General features: G+C 52.1%; 1 protein-coding gene across 1 annotated transcript; it reads left to right on the top strand.

The window, feature by feature from the left end:
• The first annotated feature begins 1,293 nt into the window (after positions 1 to 1,293).
• Positions 1,294 to 17,722, top strand: ASB18 (ankyrin repeat and SOCS box containing 18). The gene is made up of 8 exons (XM_061379225.1): positions 1,294 to 1,326; positions 2,216 to 2,255; positions 2,704 to 2,807; positions 5,916 to 6,186; positions 7,110 to 7,377; positions 15,251 to 15,746; positions 16,368 to 16,481; positions 17,295 to 17,722. The coding sequence occupies exons 1-8, from the start codon at positions 1,294 to 1,296 to the stop codon at positions 17,478 to 17,480; spliced, it is 1,512 nt and encodes a 503-aa protein (XP_061235209.1). The 3' UTR covers positions 17,481 to 17,722.
• Positions 17,723 to 17,927: the final 205 nt, after the last annotated feature.

The following is a 17,927-nucleotide window of genomic DNA, read 5'->3' as shown; positions in this document are numbered from 1 at the left end:
TGGTTGGGTTTGGAGACTATTTAGAAAACAAGGGAAAATCTTGGCATCAGCCATTGAAGACAGGATACAGAATGATGGGCAGTCGAGTGAGAGCTTGAGGAGAGGTTAAGGGCTGGGTGCAACCCTGACCTCTTGTTAGGAGTAACTGGAGCTGTGAATAGACAGGAGGAGATGAAATCAGCACAAAATCTAGCCAAGTTACACCCATGAATCCTCTAAACAAAGGTGCATCTGAGAGATGGCTCCATCCCAAAAGCTCAGGAAAAGCCTCTCAGGCAGTGCCCACGATGGGCAGGGAGGGATGTTCAAAATGACTGGAATGTGGGGTCTTAGTGACAGTATTTCCAAGCCTAATGGAAAGGTGGTGGCTCCCCATCCCACCACCTCTGTCAGCCTAAGAGCACCTGGTGGGAGCAACCCCTCCTCTCCCATTGGAGTGGGTTGGAGGTGCCAACTCCTGTCCTAAGAACCTACCCCATCCTTCCATCCTCTTCCTCAGCCTATCCAGGAGATGCCTCCATCCCTGAGCCAAGATCAAGCTCATGGCAGGGGATTGGAACGGGATGATGTTAAGACCCTTTCCAACCCCAACCACTCTGTGATTCAATGCTTCTGGGGTGTTGCTGCAACACCAATGATGTGCCATCCCCCTGGCAAGCAATGTATCCCTCTCTGCCTGCTTAGGAAGCCCTCTTGGGGGGGATGTCAGCATGATAGATGGTCCCATCACCAGCACTGGCCCCCAAGAACCGGCAGCCTCATCCCAGCAACCTGTAATTTCAGAGGCGGTGCTCCCAGCCCATAGCCCACCGGTGATGGGGAGAGGTGGGAATGACAGGAATGAAGCAGGCAAACCAGATGGCTCTCTCGTTAAAGTGCAGCTGCACCAAGGAGAGGTCACAGCTGTAATGAATCGGGCCGAGTCCCCACTAATTAACACTGACAAGCGAGGTTCAGATGTGCCCAGTAGTAAGGAATAAATCAGTGCCCCAGAAATGGATGCAGCCAATGAGGGATGGATGAGTTTGTTCTTCTCTGTCCCAGAGGGCAAGCAATTATCTCCATAACTTTCTAGTTAGGGTGCATTTGGGAAGCACATTTTCCAATGCACAAATACCTTCCTTCCACAACTCCAATACTCCTTCAGGTGTCAAAAGCTAATCTTGCTCAGGAGCAAAACAGCATGGGTAGGAAACAGAGCAAAGGGCTCGTATAAGCTCATGGTGCCATTCAGCTCCTCTGTTTCTACCTCTTGTAGCATTCTGGTAAAGCAAAGCCTGTTGAATGGCAGCGATGCTTCTGGTGGAGACCCAGCTAAGGAACAGGGTGAATCTGCTTCAGTTCCCATGGGTGGCAAAAGGGCTGGTGTTGGAGTCCTAAGGTACCTAATGCTGGATCCTCGCCTTTATAGGTAGCCAGCCTGCAAGAGGTGGTATTGAATCATGGCACATCACAGCCCTGGCGTCTCCCATCCCAGGAGATGGTCCTGCATTATGGACCTTAATCCCTTCCAATTCCCTCCTTCCCTTTCCTCCCCCTGCAATCACAGCCTCTCTCCTCCTCCTCCTATAGGTGTTTACATTGAAGCTGGCCAACTTAGGGTATCAAAGATCGAGATGGGCAGCAGAAAAAGAGATATTACATAGCAAATCCAGCACCATGGCTTTGGCACATGGGGACACCAGCTCTTGCACTGCTCACATGAAGGGGTTTAAACCCCCTTGGGTGAGTTCGGGCAACCCTTAAAAGCAAACACCACCCTCAACCCATCACTACCCACTACTACTGAGAGCTTCATGTCTGCACCCACTCGTGTCACCCACCAAGAGCATTTTGCAACCCAGAGCAGCATAGGCACTGCAGCCCAGCACCTGCCTTTGCCAAGGGGGCTCTACCAGCACCGTAGGATAAGGAAGGGAGAAATGAAACCAAAGACCCACAGCCTTTACAGCCCCCAGAGCACAACCTCAGGAGTATCTGCTAATAATAACCCATCCCCTTGCCGCTGCAGACGACGGGTGAGCTGATAAAGAGCAAACACCATCACCCAGCCTCCTCCTGTCAGGGAGCACGTGATGGAGGCCAGCCCGAGATGGTTTCCAGGCTGGCAACAGGGCGACATCCCATGAGTGCATTAAATAATTGGACAGGCTCTTCCCCGCCTTTCAAAGGGGATGCGCTCCAGGACTGGATTCCCAGGGGATAACTCACACAGCTGCAATTCTCCAGCGGGGAGGGGGGAGAGAGAAAGCCTGGTATTTTTAGTTAAGCTAGGAGCTATAGGGGTTTGATTCCTATAACTGATGGGAAAAGGCAGGGGTGGGGAGGGAAAAGCCTAGTTGTGAGAACTGGAAAGGGTGTTTTGTTTATAATTGAATTAAATTGCAACAAAGGGCCGCTACAAACCAGCACTACACAGCATCTTCCTGTGTTATATGAAGCTGTTAAAGGAAAATGTTTCAGCACTGTTTAAATATTATCTAATTTCCAATAAAGCCTGGGCAAAATCAATGCACTTCAGGATGGGTTTTTACTTCCCTGGGCAGCAGCTTTGGAATGAGACACACACACACCCACCCCAGCACAGACGTTTTGTCTTGGTGGCATTAATCCTGCGTCTCAGCAGACACATAACTGGGCAGCGCTGTCACATGGAGCAGGGGGAGTGCTGGGAATATAAGCGTGGGGACGTTTTGGCAGCAGGGTGGCACCTGGCTCTGAGAGAGGAGATCCCAAACCTCCCACCCCATGCTGGTACCCAGGGGGAAGAGCAAGCATCGCCCTCAGAGCTGCTCTCACCATCCAAGGTAAGCTTGGGCAGCGGTTGGTGGCATCGCCATCCTGCCTGCCCCACTCTGGGTCCCCCCCATGGGCACAGCATCCAGCTCATTGTGAGGGGTAAAAGTGGGTGCAAGCTCTAGGTCAGTAACACATTGCAACCCGTGAGCAGCTGGAGGAGGCAGTACCACTGCCTGCCAGCCCCTGGGCTCCTTCACCCTGCTGGAGATATCCCTGGAAAGCATGGAAACGTTAAAACGATGCAATTCCCTGCTGCCAGAGGGCAGCTGTAAATCACAGCGGCCATCCCAGGAGCTCCGCACCAGCACATCTGGACTCACCGGATTTGCTAAGGCAGCTCCATGGGGCTGTTTCTAAGCAGCAGGGCAGGTTATTACAGGCTGGAATCTCCCCAGTGTGAGCACTAAGTTGTTATGTGGCAGCTGAACTTGGGGAGCAAGCTCACGCTGAAGTAATTTTGCTTCTCTGTATCGTGCTCTTTCATGTGCCAGGAATGAGTTTTCCTCGTAATGCAAAGCCAGCGCAGACAATTTAAGTCATTATTAATAGATACACTTGATCTGAGGAAGTAAAATGCTTAATGTTTTGTTAAATGAGGTGTACTCTGCAAACAGTCATATGTAGGGAGAAGGTTAAGATGTTCCCCCCACGTTAGAGATTAATGGGTGTGAGGCTACTGTTAATGAAGTGCTCATCCTCGCCAATGTTTGGGACCTGAGTCTGTGTAGGAACGGCTCTTACTGAAGCAAGGACACACAAGGATGATCCCAAGCATAACCAGTTGCAGGATCAGGACCTCAGGATCCTGAGGAATGGGGACTGGAATGCTGGGAGATGTGCTCAACGCCATGCAGCACGGCGCTGGCAGAGGAGGGGGTTAGGGCTGCTGGGCCCCAGCCTTACTCCACCACCCAAAATCACGGCCCTAAAGGTGACAAGTAGCTTATAACCAGCTGAAGCCCCCCTCAGTTTACCCTTCAAAACCCAACCAGTCCCCTTCTGGCCAGCCCCAGGTTGCTCTGCAGGTGTCCTGTCTGCCAGCTCCTCACTGCAGTAAATCACTGCCTGTACAGCAGCATTCCCCTTCTAAACACAGAAACACCGATTCATCCTGACATCACTGCCCACTCACCGGTGGAAAAAGCACTTGACTTGGCTGGCAGGAGCTCAGGCTCCTGCATTTCCATGTGCCACTCAGTTACAAGAGGACATTTTCTTTCTGCTCTTGCTGGCCCTGGCTATTTTTCACCCCTTCTTTCAGTGATGCTGTTAATCCTGTCATTACCGTGACCCAAGGAGTGAGTGTTATATGCAAATCAACACTGATTAAAAGGCTCGCGAGAAGGGGTCACAGGGTATTTCAACACACTCTCAACAGCAGCTCAGTGCCAGGCACACATACATGCACTAACAAAATTAGCCCGCATCTGACCAAGCAGATCTAGACTCCCTGGCTGCAGAGCAGGAGGTGGTCCATGCTGTGGGAAGGTGATTCCCACATGAAGGCAAGCTTCTCGTGGAGACATTACAGGATTGCTAATTAGCAGAGAGGGAAAGTGAGCCAGGGCTGCGGAAAGATGACCCAGGACAAGTTCCTGGGAGAAGCAACTCTCATCCATGCTGCTCTGTAGATCTCTAAACCACCTCCTGTGCTGGCTAAGGGACCCCAGGGGATAAGGAGGCTCTTTTTCATACCAGAGCAGTGCTTTGAGAAGGTGGTTCGGTTTACAGCATAAGGGTGAACAGGCACAGAGAGGCTGGAGGCAGCAGAATAGCAACACATGGTGAAAGAAGAGAGAAAGACAAGGGGATTTGGAGTTTACAAACCAATCGATAAGGGAAGGCCAGCCTTGAGTTCAAAGCAGAGAAAGAAAACCACCTAGGCTGACCTCAAATTAGCTCCCTCTGCCGATACAGGTGAACAAGAACCTCAAAGCAGGGCTCCTTTACACAGGGATGTCAAGCCAGACCCCCCTGGCTCAGCACAACCCCATCCTGAGTGGACACACTGTGATTTTACTGTGGTTCCATGCCCTTCCCATGGTCTTCAGGCCAGCGGTTGGATGCCACCACAGCTATGCTGGAGAAACCCATAGAGAAACCTCAGATGACTCCTGCAGGGTTGGCACAAGGATGCTCACAGTGGCCTGCAGGAGCCCAGCAAGGTCCCTGTTGGCAGGGAGCTACGGAGAAGGTCCCAGACATCTCTTCCAGCCTCAGGTTGACTCCACAAAAGCACTTCAGCAGTGCCTCCACGTCCGTTCTGCTTTGATGCAGTTTAACATCCTCCCAGGATCCTCTTTGGTGATGTTTATTCTCCGGGTAGGGGGATGTAAGAGCTGAAGGGGGGGATCGTGTCACCCAGAGCCTCCAAGTCACGAGATGCCGAGGTCTATTCTCGTCCCCACCGTGCACTTCTCCCATGACCTTGAGGAAAGGAGCCACAAGCCTCAGGGCAGCAGGAGCTGGGGACGCTCTGCTGGCATCCATCCCTGTGCTTAAATGGCAGCAGAGGCTTTCTCTCTCCTATACAAGGCACAAGCAGGGAAAACGGCTCCCCCTGCCAAAGCCCCAGAGGGATTTGTACCTCGCTGGCCTTGCCAAGTGCTTTGCATCCCTGCAGGGATGCACCGGCATGTGGTATTGGCCACTAATGTAAAGCTCTGATTTGCCTCTACAGTAGCCATGAGGCTGGAAACAGGCAAAAGCGCCTTAAAGAAAAAGAAATACAGTGTTAGGCAGACCCCTCCCCCCCCGACTTTTTCCAGTGCTCAGAGCACACAGTAAGGTTATATGGCACTGGGCATGCAGGACGTGACTAAGGTTCTTCTTTTCTGTTGTTTTTTACCCCCTAAATGGCACTGTTTTCCCCCCCCCAGCCTAAACATCCATGTCCCACGCTGCTGCCTGCAATTACATCGGTGATTTAATCCAAGAGGTACTGCCACAGCACAGCCCAGTGACCGTCTGACCCTCATTGTATCACATACCCATTATCATCTGACCCCGGTGGAGTTATAAATACAACAACAATAGAGACCTAACTGGATTATAATTAGAAAATGAGCCCAGGAGGATGGAAACAATGAACTATAAAAGCCCATCTACCCTCCCAGCTAGGACCTACACACACGGGAAGCACCGGAATGGGCGAGTTACCAGGACCTGTAACAGAAAAGCTACAGATTTCCCCCAAATTGGATTTGGAACATCCTCTAACAGCTCACGCTCCCGCCACCAAGTATTACACAGCCCTGGTCACGGGAGACCTGCAAAGCCTCGAGGTGCTGACTGACCAGTACTATCAGGATGTGAACCTGGTTTTTGAGATCAGTAAAGATGAGCTGGAGTGGCAGGTGAAAAGCCAAGCATCTTATGGACTCTCAGGTACTTCTCCCTTAAAGGCCAGAAACATTAAATAAAGCCAGGTATTTACTAACCTTAAGTAAGAGTGTTGCAGTGCTGCTTTTATAGCACCTGCTCCTCAGGTGGCTGGTTCCTGTTAGCTGACTGCGCCCTGCAGCCCTACCCATAAATATCCAGCACTTCCTTTCACTATTGTACTCTCTTCTGCACATACTAACCCACCAGAAGGGCAGGGAGGTGTAAAATGTGTGTGTACACAGGATCCCATTCAGGCTGGGTTGGGGCACTGTGTGGCTTAGGCATGCTTGCAAGAGGGATCATAGCCCAGATTCTCTATGCAGGGGCTCAGAAAGGGCAGCCTGGTCCTATCTGAAAGGAATAACATGCTCCCAGCTTAGTGGTACCTGGTGCCGCTCAACCCCAGATGCTCTCCATGGTCACCAGGTGCTCACCGAGCACTGTGCATCTACCGATGGTGCTGGAGGTGATGGGAAAGGCACCTTGCTCCAGCTAAGCCCAAAACCAGCATCCCTTTCCCAGCCCTGCATGCTCCCAACTCGGGTGCCTTCAGGCCCAGCCCAGTCTCAGCAAAGACAGGTTTTTTTTCCCTCACCTGGTGCCGATGGGGTATTTCGGAGCTGCCTTTTAGCTCCTGCCAGCAGGGTCTTGCACACAGGGTCCCCTACCCAGCCGATTACAGGCAGGATATTGGTTTACCCACCTCATGCTGTTTGAAATCCTGCTCCTGGATGCGCAGGCACCAGGGGGGTGTTCCCCTTCCTCTCTTGCCAGCAGCTCTTGGAGCAGCCACCAGGCTCTTTGTAACACCGAGGGAGCTGGAGGAGCGCACGGCAGCGGCGGGGTGCGGATGCTGTGCATCCCCAGGCCCGGTGCCCGGCAGGGAGCTCCGCGGCTCACCCGTCCCCGCTCGCGTGTCCCCGCAGGGCTGTGGTCGCTGGAGTACAAACGGGAGCTGAGCACCCCGCTGTGCCTCGCCGCCCGCCGCGGCCACGCCGCCGTCCTGCGCCACCTCCTCCGCCGTCGGGCAGACCCCGACCTGGCGCCGGGCGGCCTCGGGCCCCTGCACGAAGCCTGTCTCGGGGCTCACACGGAGTGCGCCGCGCTGCTGCTGCAGCACAGGGCTGACCCCAACCTGCGGAGCGACCAGGGGCTGGCCCCGCTGCACCTCTGCACCACGCGGGACTCGCTGGGGTAAGGAGAGGGGCCCCCGCAGCATCCCCCGCTCCCGCTGATGACCGCGCATCCCCTGCAGGCACACCTCAGCGTTTTGCCTCTGTGGGGTGCAAAACCGGATGTTGTGGTCCCTGGCAGGGTTCCTGTGTGCTCCTGCACCTCCCGGTTGCAGCAGCCGCTGCAGCATGCTCAGTGCACATAAAAAGGGGGCATTTCAGTGCTGGGAGCATTGCATGGCCCAGGCCTTCTTCCCACAGACAGGAGCAGCCCAGCCTGGCTCCATGCGCTTTTGCTTCCTTCTCTCTTCTGATGAATTATCCTAAAATCACTGTGTCCTGCATCCCTGGTCCAGCATACTTTCCTCTGGGAGATGCTCAGAATGGGTACAGTCACAGGGTCACCCTAACCTCCTGTGCTCCTCAGCCCATGCCAACCCCATCCACAAGGCATGTCAGTGCCAAACAAGGTTCCCACTCTCCTAAAATCCCAGCCCTAGGGCCATAGCAAAGGTATGGGGTCTGCAGGATGGGGAACAACCCTCCCATCTCCTTACCTCACACAAGTTACAGATGGATCCAGCTTGGTTTATAGCTGGAGTTAAGGCTTGGCCACGTACATCTGCTCCCTTCTCACCCTGGATCAGCATCACACAGAGATGAACATAAGCATTGCCTGGAAAACTAAGCTTTGCATGTATGTCTTGGTAAGACTTTAAGTGCCCAAGGAAATTGGATTTGTATAGCTTAACTACAAGGAGGTGGTGAATTCAAGGTTCCCACTATGGATCCCATGTACCATGGGCCAGGTGCCAGGCAAATTGCTCTGCAAAAGAAAAGCAGCCAGAGAGGAAAAGGCTTTTAGATGTAAATACCTTGAGCCCAGTTCACAACTAAGAGTCTCCATAAGATGGCCAAAACCCAAGCATTAATCAAATTCTGGTTCAGCCAAACATCTAGGGATTAATCAAAAGCATCCTTGATGTGAAGAGGGTTTGAAGGTGCGGGATGGGTAAGGGAGGATGCTACAAGCAGCACTCGTCACTAACAAGGAGTTGGTGTTAATTCCTTTACCCAAGCTCCCTTTTGACCTTAAAGCTTTCAGGCTTCAGACCCAAAGCTACCCTAAAAGCCCTGGGGGAGGAGAGGGAGGGAATTTTAGCCTTCACCAACCTGCTCTCCCCAGTAGAGTTGGAGCACAGAAACCAGCCTGGTGCATGGAGAAGATCCCACAGTTTTGTTTTCAGCCAGGTACTATCCAGCTTGGAGAAGTGTGTATATTTATGTATATATATGTGTATATATATATACACACACACTAAAAATGGGCCATTGTCACTGATTTACATGTTATTTCCCCCAGAAGGATGGAGGGGGATGGCAGGTGAGCCAGGGAACAGCGATCAGACACATGCAACATGGAAACAGATGAGTTACAAGCCCTTGAATATTGGGGCTTTATAATGGAAATGCTGAGAGACCCTTAACTACGCTACCCGGCGCTACGGGGGCTTCTACAATAACTGAGGCAACTCCCTTGAAAGATCAAAAATTAATAGACATTTCAGACAGGGTTTGAGGTTTCGACCACTGCTTTTCAATCGCAAAGACTTTGCTAAAGTTAGAGACTGAGGAGGTCAAGCTTTGGGTAACACAAACATTTCCTCTTTGATTAGGGGGAGACTACTTTACCTTGCCTTTTTTCACTATTTTTTTATATATATTTTTTTTTTATTGAGGAGTAGATTTTAGGTCATCCTTAATTTTTTCCTGACAATAAAGAGCAGGTCATTGACCTACATAGAGAGCTATTTTATTTTTCTCCCTCTCGGTAACAATGGCCAGAACACCTATGTGCCGGGTTCTTCTGTATTCCCATATACTCGGCAATTCACCATGGGGGCAGGACTTAAAACCTTTGAGCCTCTCAGTGACTGGGATAAAAAAAAATTATCTGGGCTTCCTTCCAGCCATTTGAGCTTCAGAATCCATGAGATTTCAACAAAAAGGATATCAGAGCTTTAATCTAGGAGCTTTTTGAAGAGATGGAAAAAAAAAAGTTCCAGTAAAGTTCAGTCTTACCTTCTTCACTTTAGGAGCTGTTCATGCCAACGTCGGCCTATTTAGTAGAGTTCCTCTCCTTGACCTCTTTTTTACAGCGGAGATAATTAACATGGTGGGGTAAGATGAGTCTCTAAATTCACTGCACTCTCTCCCTGGTGCTCTCCCGTTTCCCTCTTAAAGCTGGGATGATTAAAGGAGTCTGCCTTTATTGGCACCCCGAAAAAAATAACACAAAAATAATTGAGGGGGAGAGGAAGAGTCTCAACTCTCCCGGTGGTGCTGGGGGGGGAGAGCAGGCACGGGGCGGTGGGAAGGCACATGGCAGGGATGCAGGATGTAGCTCCCGCCTCCCATCGCAGTACCCGCAGCACAAGGGATGCCGAACGCCAGCTACTGCATTTGTGGAGTCCTCCTTCAGATCTTTCCAAGTGGGAAAAAGCTCTCTGAAAATCCCAGGTTTCCCATGCAGCAAGGGAGAGCCTACCTGAAGAGAAACCCTCCAGGGTTCTCCAGACTTCCATAGTGGAAAGAGGGCTTAGTCAAGGCAAGGAATAAGAAAAGATGTAATCCCTACATCTGTGCAATTTGGGTTTATGGGTGAGTGATGCCCTTGCATATGGTTCTTCAAGGTGTCTCTTCACTCTGGGAGCTGAAACCAGAGTTATCTGCTGGCCCTGAGCCTCCAGCACTCAGGGATGGGAAATAAATGGTGGGATGAGTCATGGACTCACAACCTGGTTTGTGTTGGAAGGGACCTTAAAGCTCATCCAGTTCCAACCCCTGCCACGGGCAGGGACACCTTCCACTGGAGCAGGTTTCTCCAAGCCCCTGTGTCCAACCTGGCCTTGAACACTGCCAGGGATGGGGCAGGAGGAGAGCTGGTGTCCATGAAAAAAGCAATTGGGTAGGGAGTGAACACAAGACTGCCAGCATGGGGACACAGGGCAGGTTTTGCTTAGGGAATGTTAGATGAGGATAGCACACCATGGGAGGCATTAGCAAGAAAACAGGAGCCAAGCAGGAAGGCAGGTACCTAGAAAGGCAATGTGATCAAGAAAGATGGGCTCCCAAATGTCAGGGAGATGGGCACTGACCTGCCATTGGTGGACCTGACCCATGGGCACCCTCCAGCTATTCCAGCACCTGCCTGGACACACTGCCCTTTTGGCTATGGGAAATAAGCGTTACTACAAATGATAAGAGATCACAGATTGTAAAAGCCAGCACTTAGCATCATCTAGTGCTAAATCTCATCCTCTGCTCTGATCAGCACTGCTAAGATACAAAACCCAGGTGTTGGGAACCATCATTTTGGAAACTCATCCTCCCCCCCCCCCGAGGAAGATCAGCTCTTTAATGGATCTTGAACAAGAAATAAAGAGCCAGAAAGGGACACAAAGCACTACCCAAGGCCCGACCCTGCTTTTTGAAGAAGCTGCTCCCCAGGTTGGTGTGACAAAATGAGGGCTCGTACAAATGAGTACCCACAGCTCACAAAGTTTTGGCAAGTAGGCGGTAATGCAGGGGGTGGTGCTCCAGGTCCCCCACACTGGCACAGCATTGCTGAGGCTCACCAGCAGGCTTGCAGTGCTCCACATTTCATCTTTTAAAGAAAACCAGGCTTCCTTCTTGTAGGGAATTAATAAGGATAATCCCTGCATTAGAGAAGGCCGGGGTTTTCCCCCAAGTGGGATCAATCCTGCAATAAATCACAGAAAGATGGAGAGATCATCACTTGAATACTATGAAAAACAACCAAGTGAAGGATGGGAAAACCCCACTCCAGCTCCAGGGAGGGGGAAGTAAAAGGAACAGGGGATTTTTCCACAGGAATACTGGGGGCTTGAGCAGGTTTTGGGGATAGGGATTCTCCTCCAGCCTCCGCTGCCCCAACCTCCTGCTCCTCCTGCTGGTTATTCATCACAGCCCGTTTCAAGTTAAATCCTGCTTTCCGAAACAGAGCATTTTTCATCCCAAATGGAGCAGGATGCTGGGACCCTTGACCCAGCAACATCAGGCAAGACATGCCCATCTCAGAGCAGGGGATGGCAATGGGCACGTCCTGCCTGACACTGCACTGATGTCTGCTCTGACTCTATTGAGGAGTGAGGAAGGAAAATAAACCCCAAAACATTTTATCCCATTTATTTGAGCTAGGACCCCAGCACAAGGCAAACCTATACTACTAATACCAGACACTAACAGCACAAATCAGTGTGACTTTAAGCTAATGAGTGACTTGCCCAAGCAAGGGAGACATTGAGGTGTGTTACCCATCACCTGCAAATGAGTTAGGAAGGGTTTAGAAGGGACTTTAAACAAGTCAGAATTAGCTCTGTGTGAGTGGCTCATTGAAGGTATTGCTGCCACCAGCAAGCTGCTCGGCCAGGTTGATGGTACCCAGATGGATGGAAAACAAACTGGTTTGCTTTGCCACTCTGTGCCTGAGTTTCTGCTACACTAAACCTGTGGCTTCTTACCATATTCCCAGAAAACTGGAGAGAAGCCCTCAAAAAAGCATCAAACAATTGCTGGGATTTGAGTCTAAGCTGATAGCGAATAATGGGGTGTTAACAGGAAATAAACAAGAAGCCAGAGTCACTGGTGATGTGTTAACCATATGAGTGCATAAACAGAGATTAGAGGCTAAAATAAGAGCATATTGCCAACAACCATGAATGGTATCTACCCAGCACCTGCTGATGCCCCATGCATCCAAACAGAAGGCACATGCTCCACACAGGGGCCCCCCATTTCTGTTAACTAGAAGACATCACCCCATATTTATAGCCCCTTACTAACATTCTGTTTTTGCATAGGGAAGAGTATCCAGGGCAGAAAACTCAGCATCAGCTGACTTGGGTTTCTTCCAACAAGTTAGCCATTGAAGCTGATAACCAGAAAGAATAACCCTTCAGCAAGACAGCATGTGGGAAGGATGGCATTTCCACTCTGGTATCTCTGAAAGGATATTTGAGATGTCCAACATTCCACTCTCCGTAAGGGAAAACCCCATGGCAATGGGAGGATGCTTGGCGGAGGGGCTAGGCACAGCTCTTGCTTTCCCAGGCAACCCATGACATGCCAACCTTTACCTGAAATAAAGGGCAGGGGAATATTCCAGGGAATATTCCAATATTCCCTCTGTCTTACCTATGCAGATGTAACTCTTCAGCCTGGGCACTCTGCATACACAGCATGTGCCAAAACCAATGTGGTACCTGAGCTCCGGGTCTAGGGCAGAGCCACTTTGTGCCAGCCAAGCTTTACCAACCAGCAGCATCCAGCAAGCACCAAAAAGGCCTCAGTGGGACAAGCCATTGCTCAAGAAAGGGAGTCAACCTGGGTTAGGGTAAAAAGGGAATTGTAAAGTAAGGATCTGAGGATCTGGGGGCTGGCACAACCCCACACTCAGTCCGCAGCACAGTGGTGAGGTGCACGGTGGGCTGGGAGCGATGCACCTATAAAAGCTGCAGAAGCAGCCTCTCCCCACACATCCTGCAGGAGACGTTTTTCCTGGCAAAGTCAGGCTTGATACACATGGGAAAAACAGCCCAAAGAGGTATTTGCAGATCCCACACCACCAAAGACAGTGAATGTCCCACCAGCTCCTGTCAAACCTTAGGGGAGTGGTGCTGTGGGTCCAGAAAGTTTCAAGGAGATAATGTTATTAATAATACTATTACTAATAGTAATGTTATTATTTTCCCCATATATATTAGCTTTCATCTGGGCCAGGAAAAACAAGCTGGCGCTATCCTTCCTCCCTGGGGCTCCTCTTCCTTCCCATCCCTCCTACTGGAGGGATCAGGCTGGGACTCTGCTCCCCAGCAGTTCCCCCTCATTTTGATCCTGTATCAGCTCAGAACCTCACCTATGCTCTGACACCTGAGCTAAAAGTGTATTGGAGTAAAGGTCAACAGGCGTGGGGCTCGATGCTGGTACCCCCACCAGTCCCCATACAGCCACTGCTGAGACTTCCTGAGGGTCTGCTCTTCCCACCTCCCTGGCAGCATCCCTTGGGAAACACAAGACATTTTCAAGGTCTCCCTTGGACAGCATGTAGATCTGCCCCCTCCCTCCAAACAATACCTCCTCCATGCTGCAGCGGTGAGCTCAGCCCCATGCACTAACCTAGCCAGTGACATTGAGCTGTGCCAGCCCTGGTTGCTCCCGGCAGGAGATGGAGCAGTCACTCTGATTCATTTAGACTGGCGGATCACATCCATTTACTCACACATATACACTAGAAACCCCAACCCACTGGGACATACCAGGCATCTTTAGCCCCATCCATTGTCAGAAGGATGCAGGCAGGAAGCTCTGATGGGAACCAGTGTTGCCACTCTGCAGCAGGCACAACCCGTCTTTCCAACCACACATGGTGATGTTAGAGAAAAGGAAAGATGGGAGCAGCAAATGGGGACTTGGTTTGCTTACCTTGATTTATAGCTTATGGAGACTGCAGGTGCTGCAACTCCATCATTACTGGGTGCAAACAAGCCAGCAAAACTCATTACCAGAGCCTTAAAGCACCTGTGATGGTGTTTCTTGTCAGGACAGTCAGAAAACACAATCCTTAAGTCCTCCATGGGGTAGGAGCCCAACACTGGAGTTTGGGTGCCTTAACAAGAGAAGAATAACCCGTTTTTATACACAAACAACCCCACACTGAGCTCTTCTGCTGCAGAGCGGGGTTACCAAGGATTCAGCTCTGTTCCAAGCACAGATTATTAAGGTGGAGGCAGTGGTTTAGGATATTTTCAGCTGAGAGACATGGTGGATGTCAGCCACGGGGTGGGATTGTGTAGATCATCTCCATAACACCCCAAGGTTGCACCCATGCAGGGACATGAAACAGCACCCAACAGGACAATGGCACAAAGGAGCCCATCACCCTGTGTGTCCCCATCATGGCTGGAAGCATCCCACACCCCACACCAGCCAGGTCAGACCCAGCTAGCATGGCTTAGTTGTGCTCCAGCACTGCCCAGCCACTGGCACAGCCGGGTCAGGCATCACTGCTCACTGGTGGGACCCTACTGGGTCAAGATGGTCAAAGAGACCCCCCCCTGCAGTCCTGATCCAGCTCTGGGGCAACAGCACAAGAGGGACGTGGAGCTGTTGGAGCGAGTCCAGAGGAGGCCATGGAGATGCTGTGAGGGCTGGAGCAGCTCTGCTCTGGAGCCAGGCTGGGAGAGCTGGGCTGGCTCAGCCTGGAGAAGAGAAGGCTCCCTAAGGGGAGACCTTAGAGCAGCTCCAGTGCCTAAAGGGGCTGCAGGAAACCTGGAGAGGGGCTCTGGACAAGGGCCTGTAGGGACAGGACAAGGGGAATGGCTTTAACCTGCCAGAACAGAGGAGACTGAGATGAGCTCTTAGGCAGAAGCTCTTCCCTGTGAGGGTGCTGAGGCGCTGGCACAGGGTGCCCAGAGAAGCTGTGGCTGCCCCATCCCTGGCAGTGTTCAAGGCCAGGTTGGACACAGGGGTTTGGAGCAACCTGCTCTAGTGGAAGGTGTCCCTGCCCATGGCAGGGGTTGGAGCTGGAGGAGCTTTGAGGTCCCTTCCAACCCAAACCATTCTGTGGTTCTGTGAATGATGCTGGTCAAGGGTAAGAGGCAGAGTTGCCCAAACCATCATCACCCACGCTGGTGGGCACCAGGGCACAGGGCCACCCACCCCAGCCTCTGCTGCTCTCTCCCCATATCCCTACCACAATCCCTTTGGGATCCCAGCTCCAGCATGTTCCCCATTCTCCCCCCCCCACTGCCTCCCACCCCATTATCCCTGCTCCATCCCCGCAGTGCGTGCTCCATCTCCTCACCTCTTTGCAGATGTGCCAAGCTCCTCCTGAGACACGGAGCCACCGTCAACCTGCCGAGTGAGGACAGAGGGGAGACAGCTCTGCATGTGGCAGCCAGGCACTGCCTCTGCGACCATGCCTGGCTCTACCTGCGCCACGGGGCACAGGTGGATGCGCTCAGCACGCAGGAGGAGACAGCGCTCAACATCCTCTGTGGGCAGGCGCCGAGCGCCGAGGGATCCCTGCAGCTCTGCCGGCTCCTGGCTGCCCACGGTGCCGATGTGGATGCCCGGGATGAGGCACGGAGGAGCCCCTTGCACAAAGCATGTGGGGCTGCCAACGCCGGCCTGGCACGTTTCCTCCTGCAGCATAGGGCTGATGTCAACGCCATTGACTACAATGGCATGTCCCCGCTGGGCTGTGTGCTGCAGGGCGCTGCCTTCAAACGGGACCTGCGGCCCCACGTCGTCGTCCAACTGCTGCTCAACCACGGCTCCCAGAAGATATGGCCCCCCGCCTTCGCCAAGGTACCCCCAAAACCAGCCTCCTATGGCCACTCACAATGGGGAGGTTGCAGATGGGGATGAGGGCTTTGGGAAGAGTGGGAGAACTTGGGAGAGCCTCTAGGTCAAGGCAGGGAGATGGGACCATGGCACTGGGTTGGCCGTGCTGCTGGGAATGATGGAAAAGGTCACAACTGTATGGTGTGGCAGCAGGGAAAAGCAGGCAGGAGGCAGCATGGCTGTGAGGGACCAGCAAGGAGGAATTTTCCTGCCTGGGAATGTCAGAGATAGGCTTGGTGCATCAGCCATCAGTTCAGCCACCATACAGCTCTGCGATTCAGTGGTTTTACATCAATAAAGAAAATATTATACTGGCTTTTTATCAAGCCAAAAATGTAAACAAGGAGCAAGGGCCACATCCAGAGAAGTGTCACAGCAAGGCAGATCTTCCCACTGCTTCACACATGGAGAATGATCTCCAAAGCATGCCAGGACAAAACCTACACATGCCTGATACCGACATGGGCCTATCCCAGCCTGGACCATGGTGGGATGGGTGGGACAAGCCCTGTCTGTAGCACGAGGACACTGTCCCCCTCTGGGGCGGGTATCTGTGCCTGACCCCCTCCCATTGCCCATGACTAGGTGCTGAAGTCTTGCGCAGCCGTGCCGGAGGTCATCGAAGTCCTCTTCAATTCCTACTCGCAAATTCCCATCTCCAGGAAGTGGGCTGAGGCCGTGCCGGAGGAGGTGCTTCAGGTGAGGTAGAGCTGCAGGCTTGGCAGGGACAGCAGAGCCCTGAGGAGAGGGTTTTACCCACCAAGAGGTGTTTTACCCACCCAGACTTCACTTGGGTAGGGAAGAAAAGGAAAGGGATAGTCCTCAGAGCACCACCACACACCTGAGTCATCTCAGGGCCTTTGCATCCCTTCAGCTCCATCAACACCAAACCCCCCTGCCCTGCAATAAGATACAGTCCCGGCATCTGGAAGTGAACCTCGATCCAGACCACTGCTCAGGCACCCACAGCACACACTCTGGGTTCTAAAAGCTTGCCCCTAGATGTGCAACAGGTCCGGCCAGTCTGCTATTGTGTGATCTCTGCTGGCTGCCTTGCCCCTACAGGCCTTTGATGACCCTGGGTGCAAGGGAGAATGGCTGCTGAAGTGCAAATGAAGCCCTTCAGCAGGTTCTAGGGGAGGGGGGAAAGGGAGTTTATTCCAAGCTAAGGGAAAAGCTGAGGCTGCACAGAGCAGTGCTTCTTTGTTTCCCCATCTTAGAAACGAGCAGGTCTCTTCTGCACCAGCTCTAAGGCTTTCTGCAGGGATGCTGAGAGCATCCTCCCCAAACAGCCCTTGTGGCGAGGCTGGCTTTCTCCATGTGTGCTTCCACAGGAGCATTCCTCATCCAGCTTTTGCTCGCAGGAGCCACCTCAGCTCAACAGCCCTTTAACATCACCGATGGGTTTCTTACCTCCTCCCCTTAGATCCGCATCTCAGAAGTATCTCTGGCTTATTTGGGAACAAAACCCACCCAATGATGCTCCTATTTCTCCCTCCTCCCCCTTTGCAGCAGCACCAGCTATTCTACGAGTCCCTTTTCCGGCTGGCGGGCACAGTCCGGTGCCTGCAGCATTTGTGCCGCTCCGCCATTCGGGACAAGTTTGGCAGCAAATGCCATTGCCTTATCCCTCTGTTGCCTGTGCCCAAGCCGCTGCGTGATTACCTGCTGCTGGAGCCTGAAGGAGTCGTGCTTTGAAGGGCTGAGAGGAGCCGGCTGAGGTCCACCATCCAGCCCTCCCTCGGTGTAGCGCATCCGCATCCATTTCTGTCATCCTGGTGGAGGAGCAGCGCATCCCGTGATAGATGGTTGTTTGTCAGGGATTTATAACGTAACTAAAAGGTGCTTTCGGCTGTAACTTTGTATAGATTTTTTTTCTTCCCCTAATTGTGCTTTAAATAGATTATAAAGAGTAATAAAATGATTAGTAGCTGTTACAAGCATGCTGCAGATAGGAATAGTACTCATTATAAAGGCTCTCTACAAAGCAGCTGGGCTCCTCAGGTGTGCCAAGGCAAGCACCGCGGCAGATGACTAAAATCAGCCCACGCAGGCATCAAATCCCCTTGGATAATCTCCCCCGTGAGTGACACAAGCAGAACTGAGAGCAGAGGTGCGGTATGGAAGCTGTTAGCAGGATGCAGT

This window comes from Neopsephotus bourkii, unplaced genomic scaffold, assembly GCF_033783945.1.
Source record: "Neopsephotus bourkii isolate Nb327-2 ecotype Australia unplaced genomic scaffold, CSIRO-AGI_Nbou_v1 NB_1768, whole genome shotgun sequence".
In the NCBI taxonomy this organism is placed as follows: Eukaryota; Metazoa; Chordata; class Aves; order Psittaciformes; family Psittacidae; genus Neopsephotus; species Neopsephotus bourkii.
Note: the sequence above shows the minus strand (reverse complement) of the source record. Positions and strands in the feature narration are given on the sequence as shown.

What these genes read in the sequence shown, in the direction of transcription:
- ASB18 (XM_061379225.1), top strand. Translation starts at nt 1,294, where the DNA reads ATGCTTCTGGTGGAGACCCAGCTAAGGAACAGG. An exon ending in GGGGGGAGAGAGAAAGCCTG is followed by an intron (nt 2,256 to 2,703) that starts GTATTTTTAGTT and finishes TTTTGGCAGCAG; the next exon opens with GGTGGCACCTGGCTCTGAGA. An exon ending in AGCATCTTATGGACTCTCAG is followed by an intron (nt 6,187 to 7,109) that starts GTACTTCTCCCT and finishes GTGTCCCCGCAG; the next exon opens with GGCTGTGGTCGCTGGAGTAC.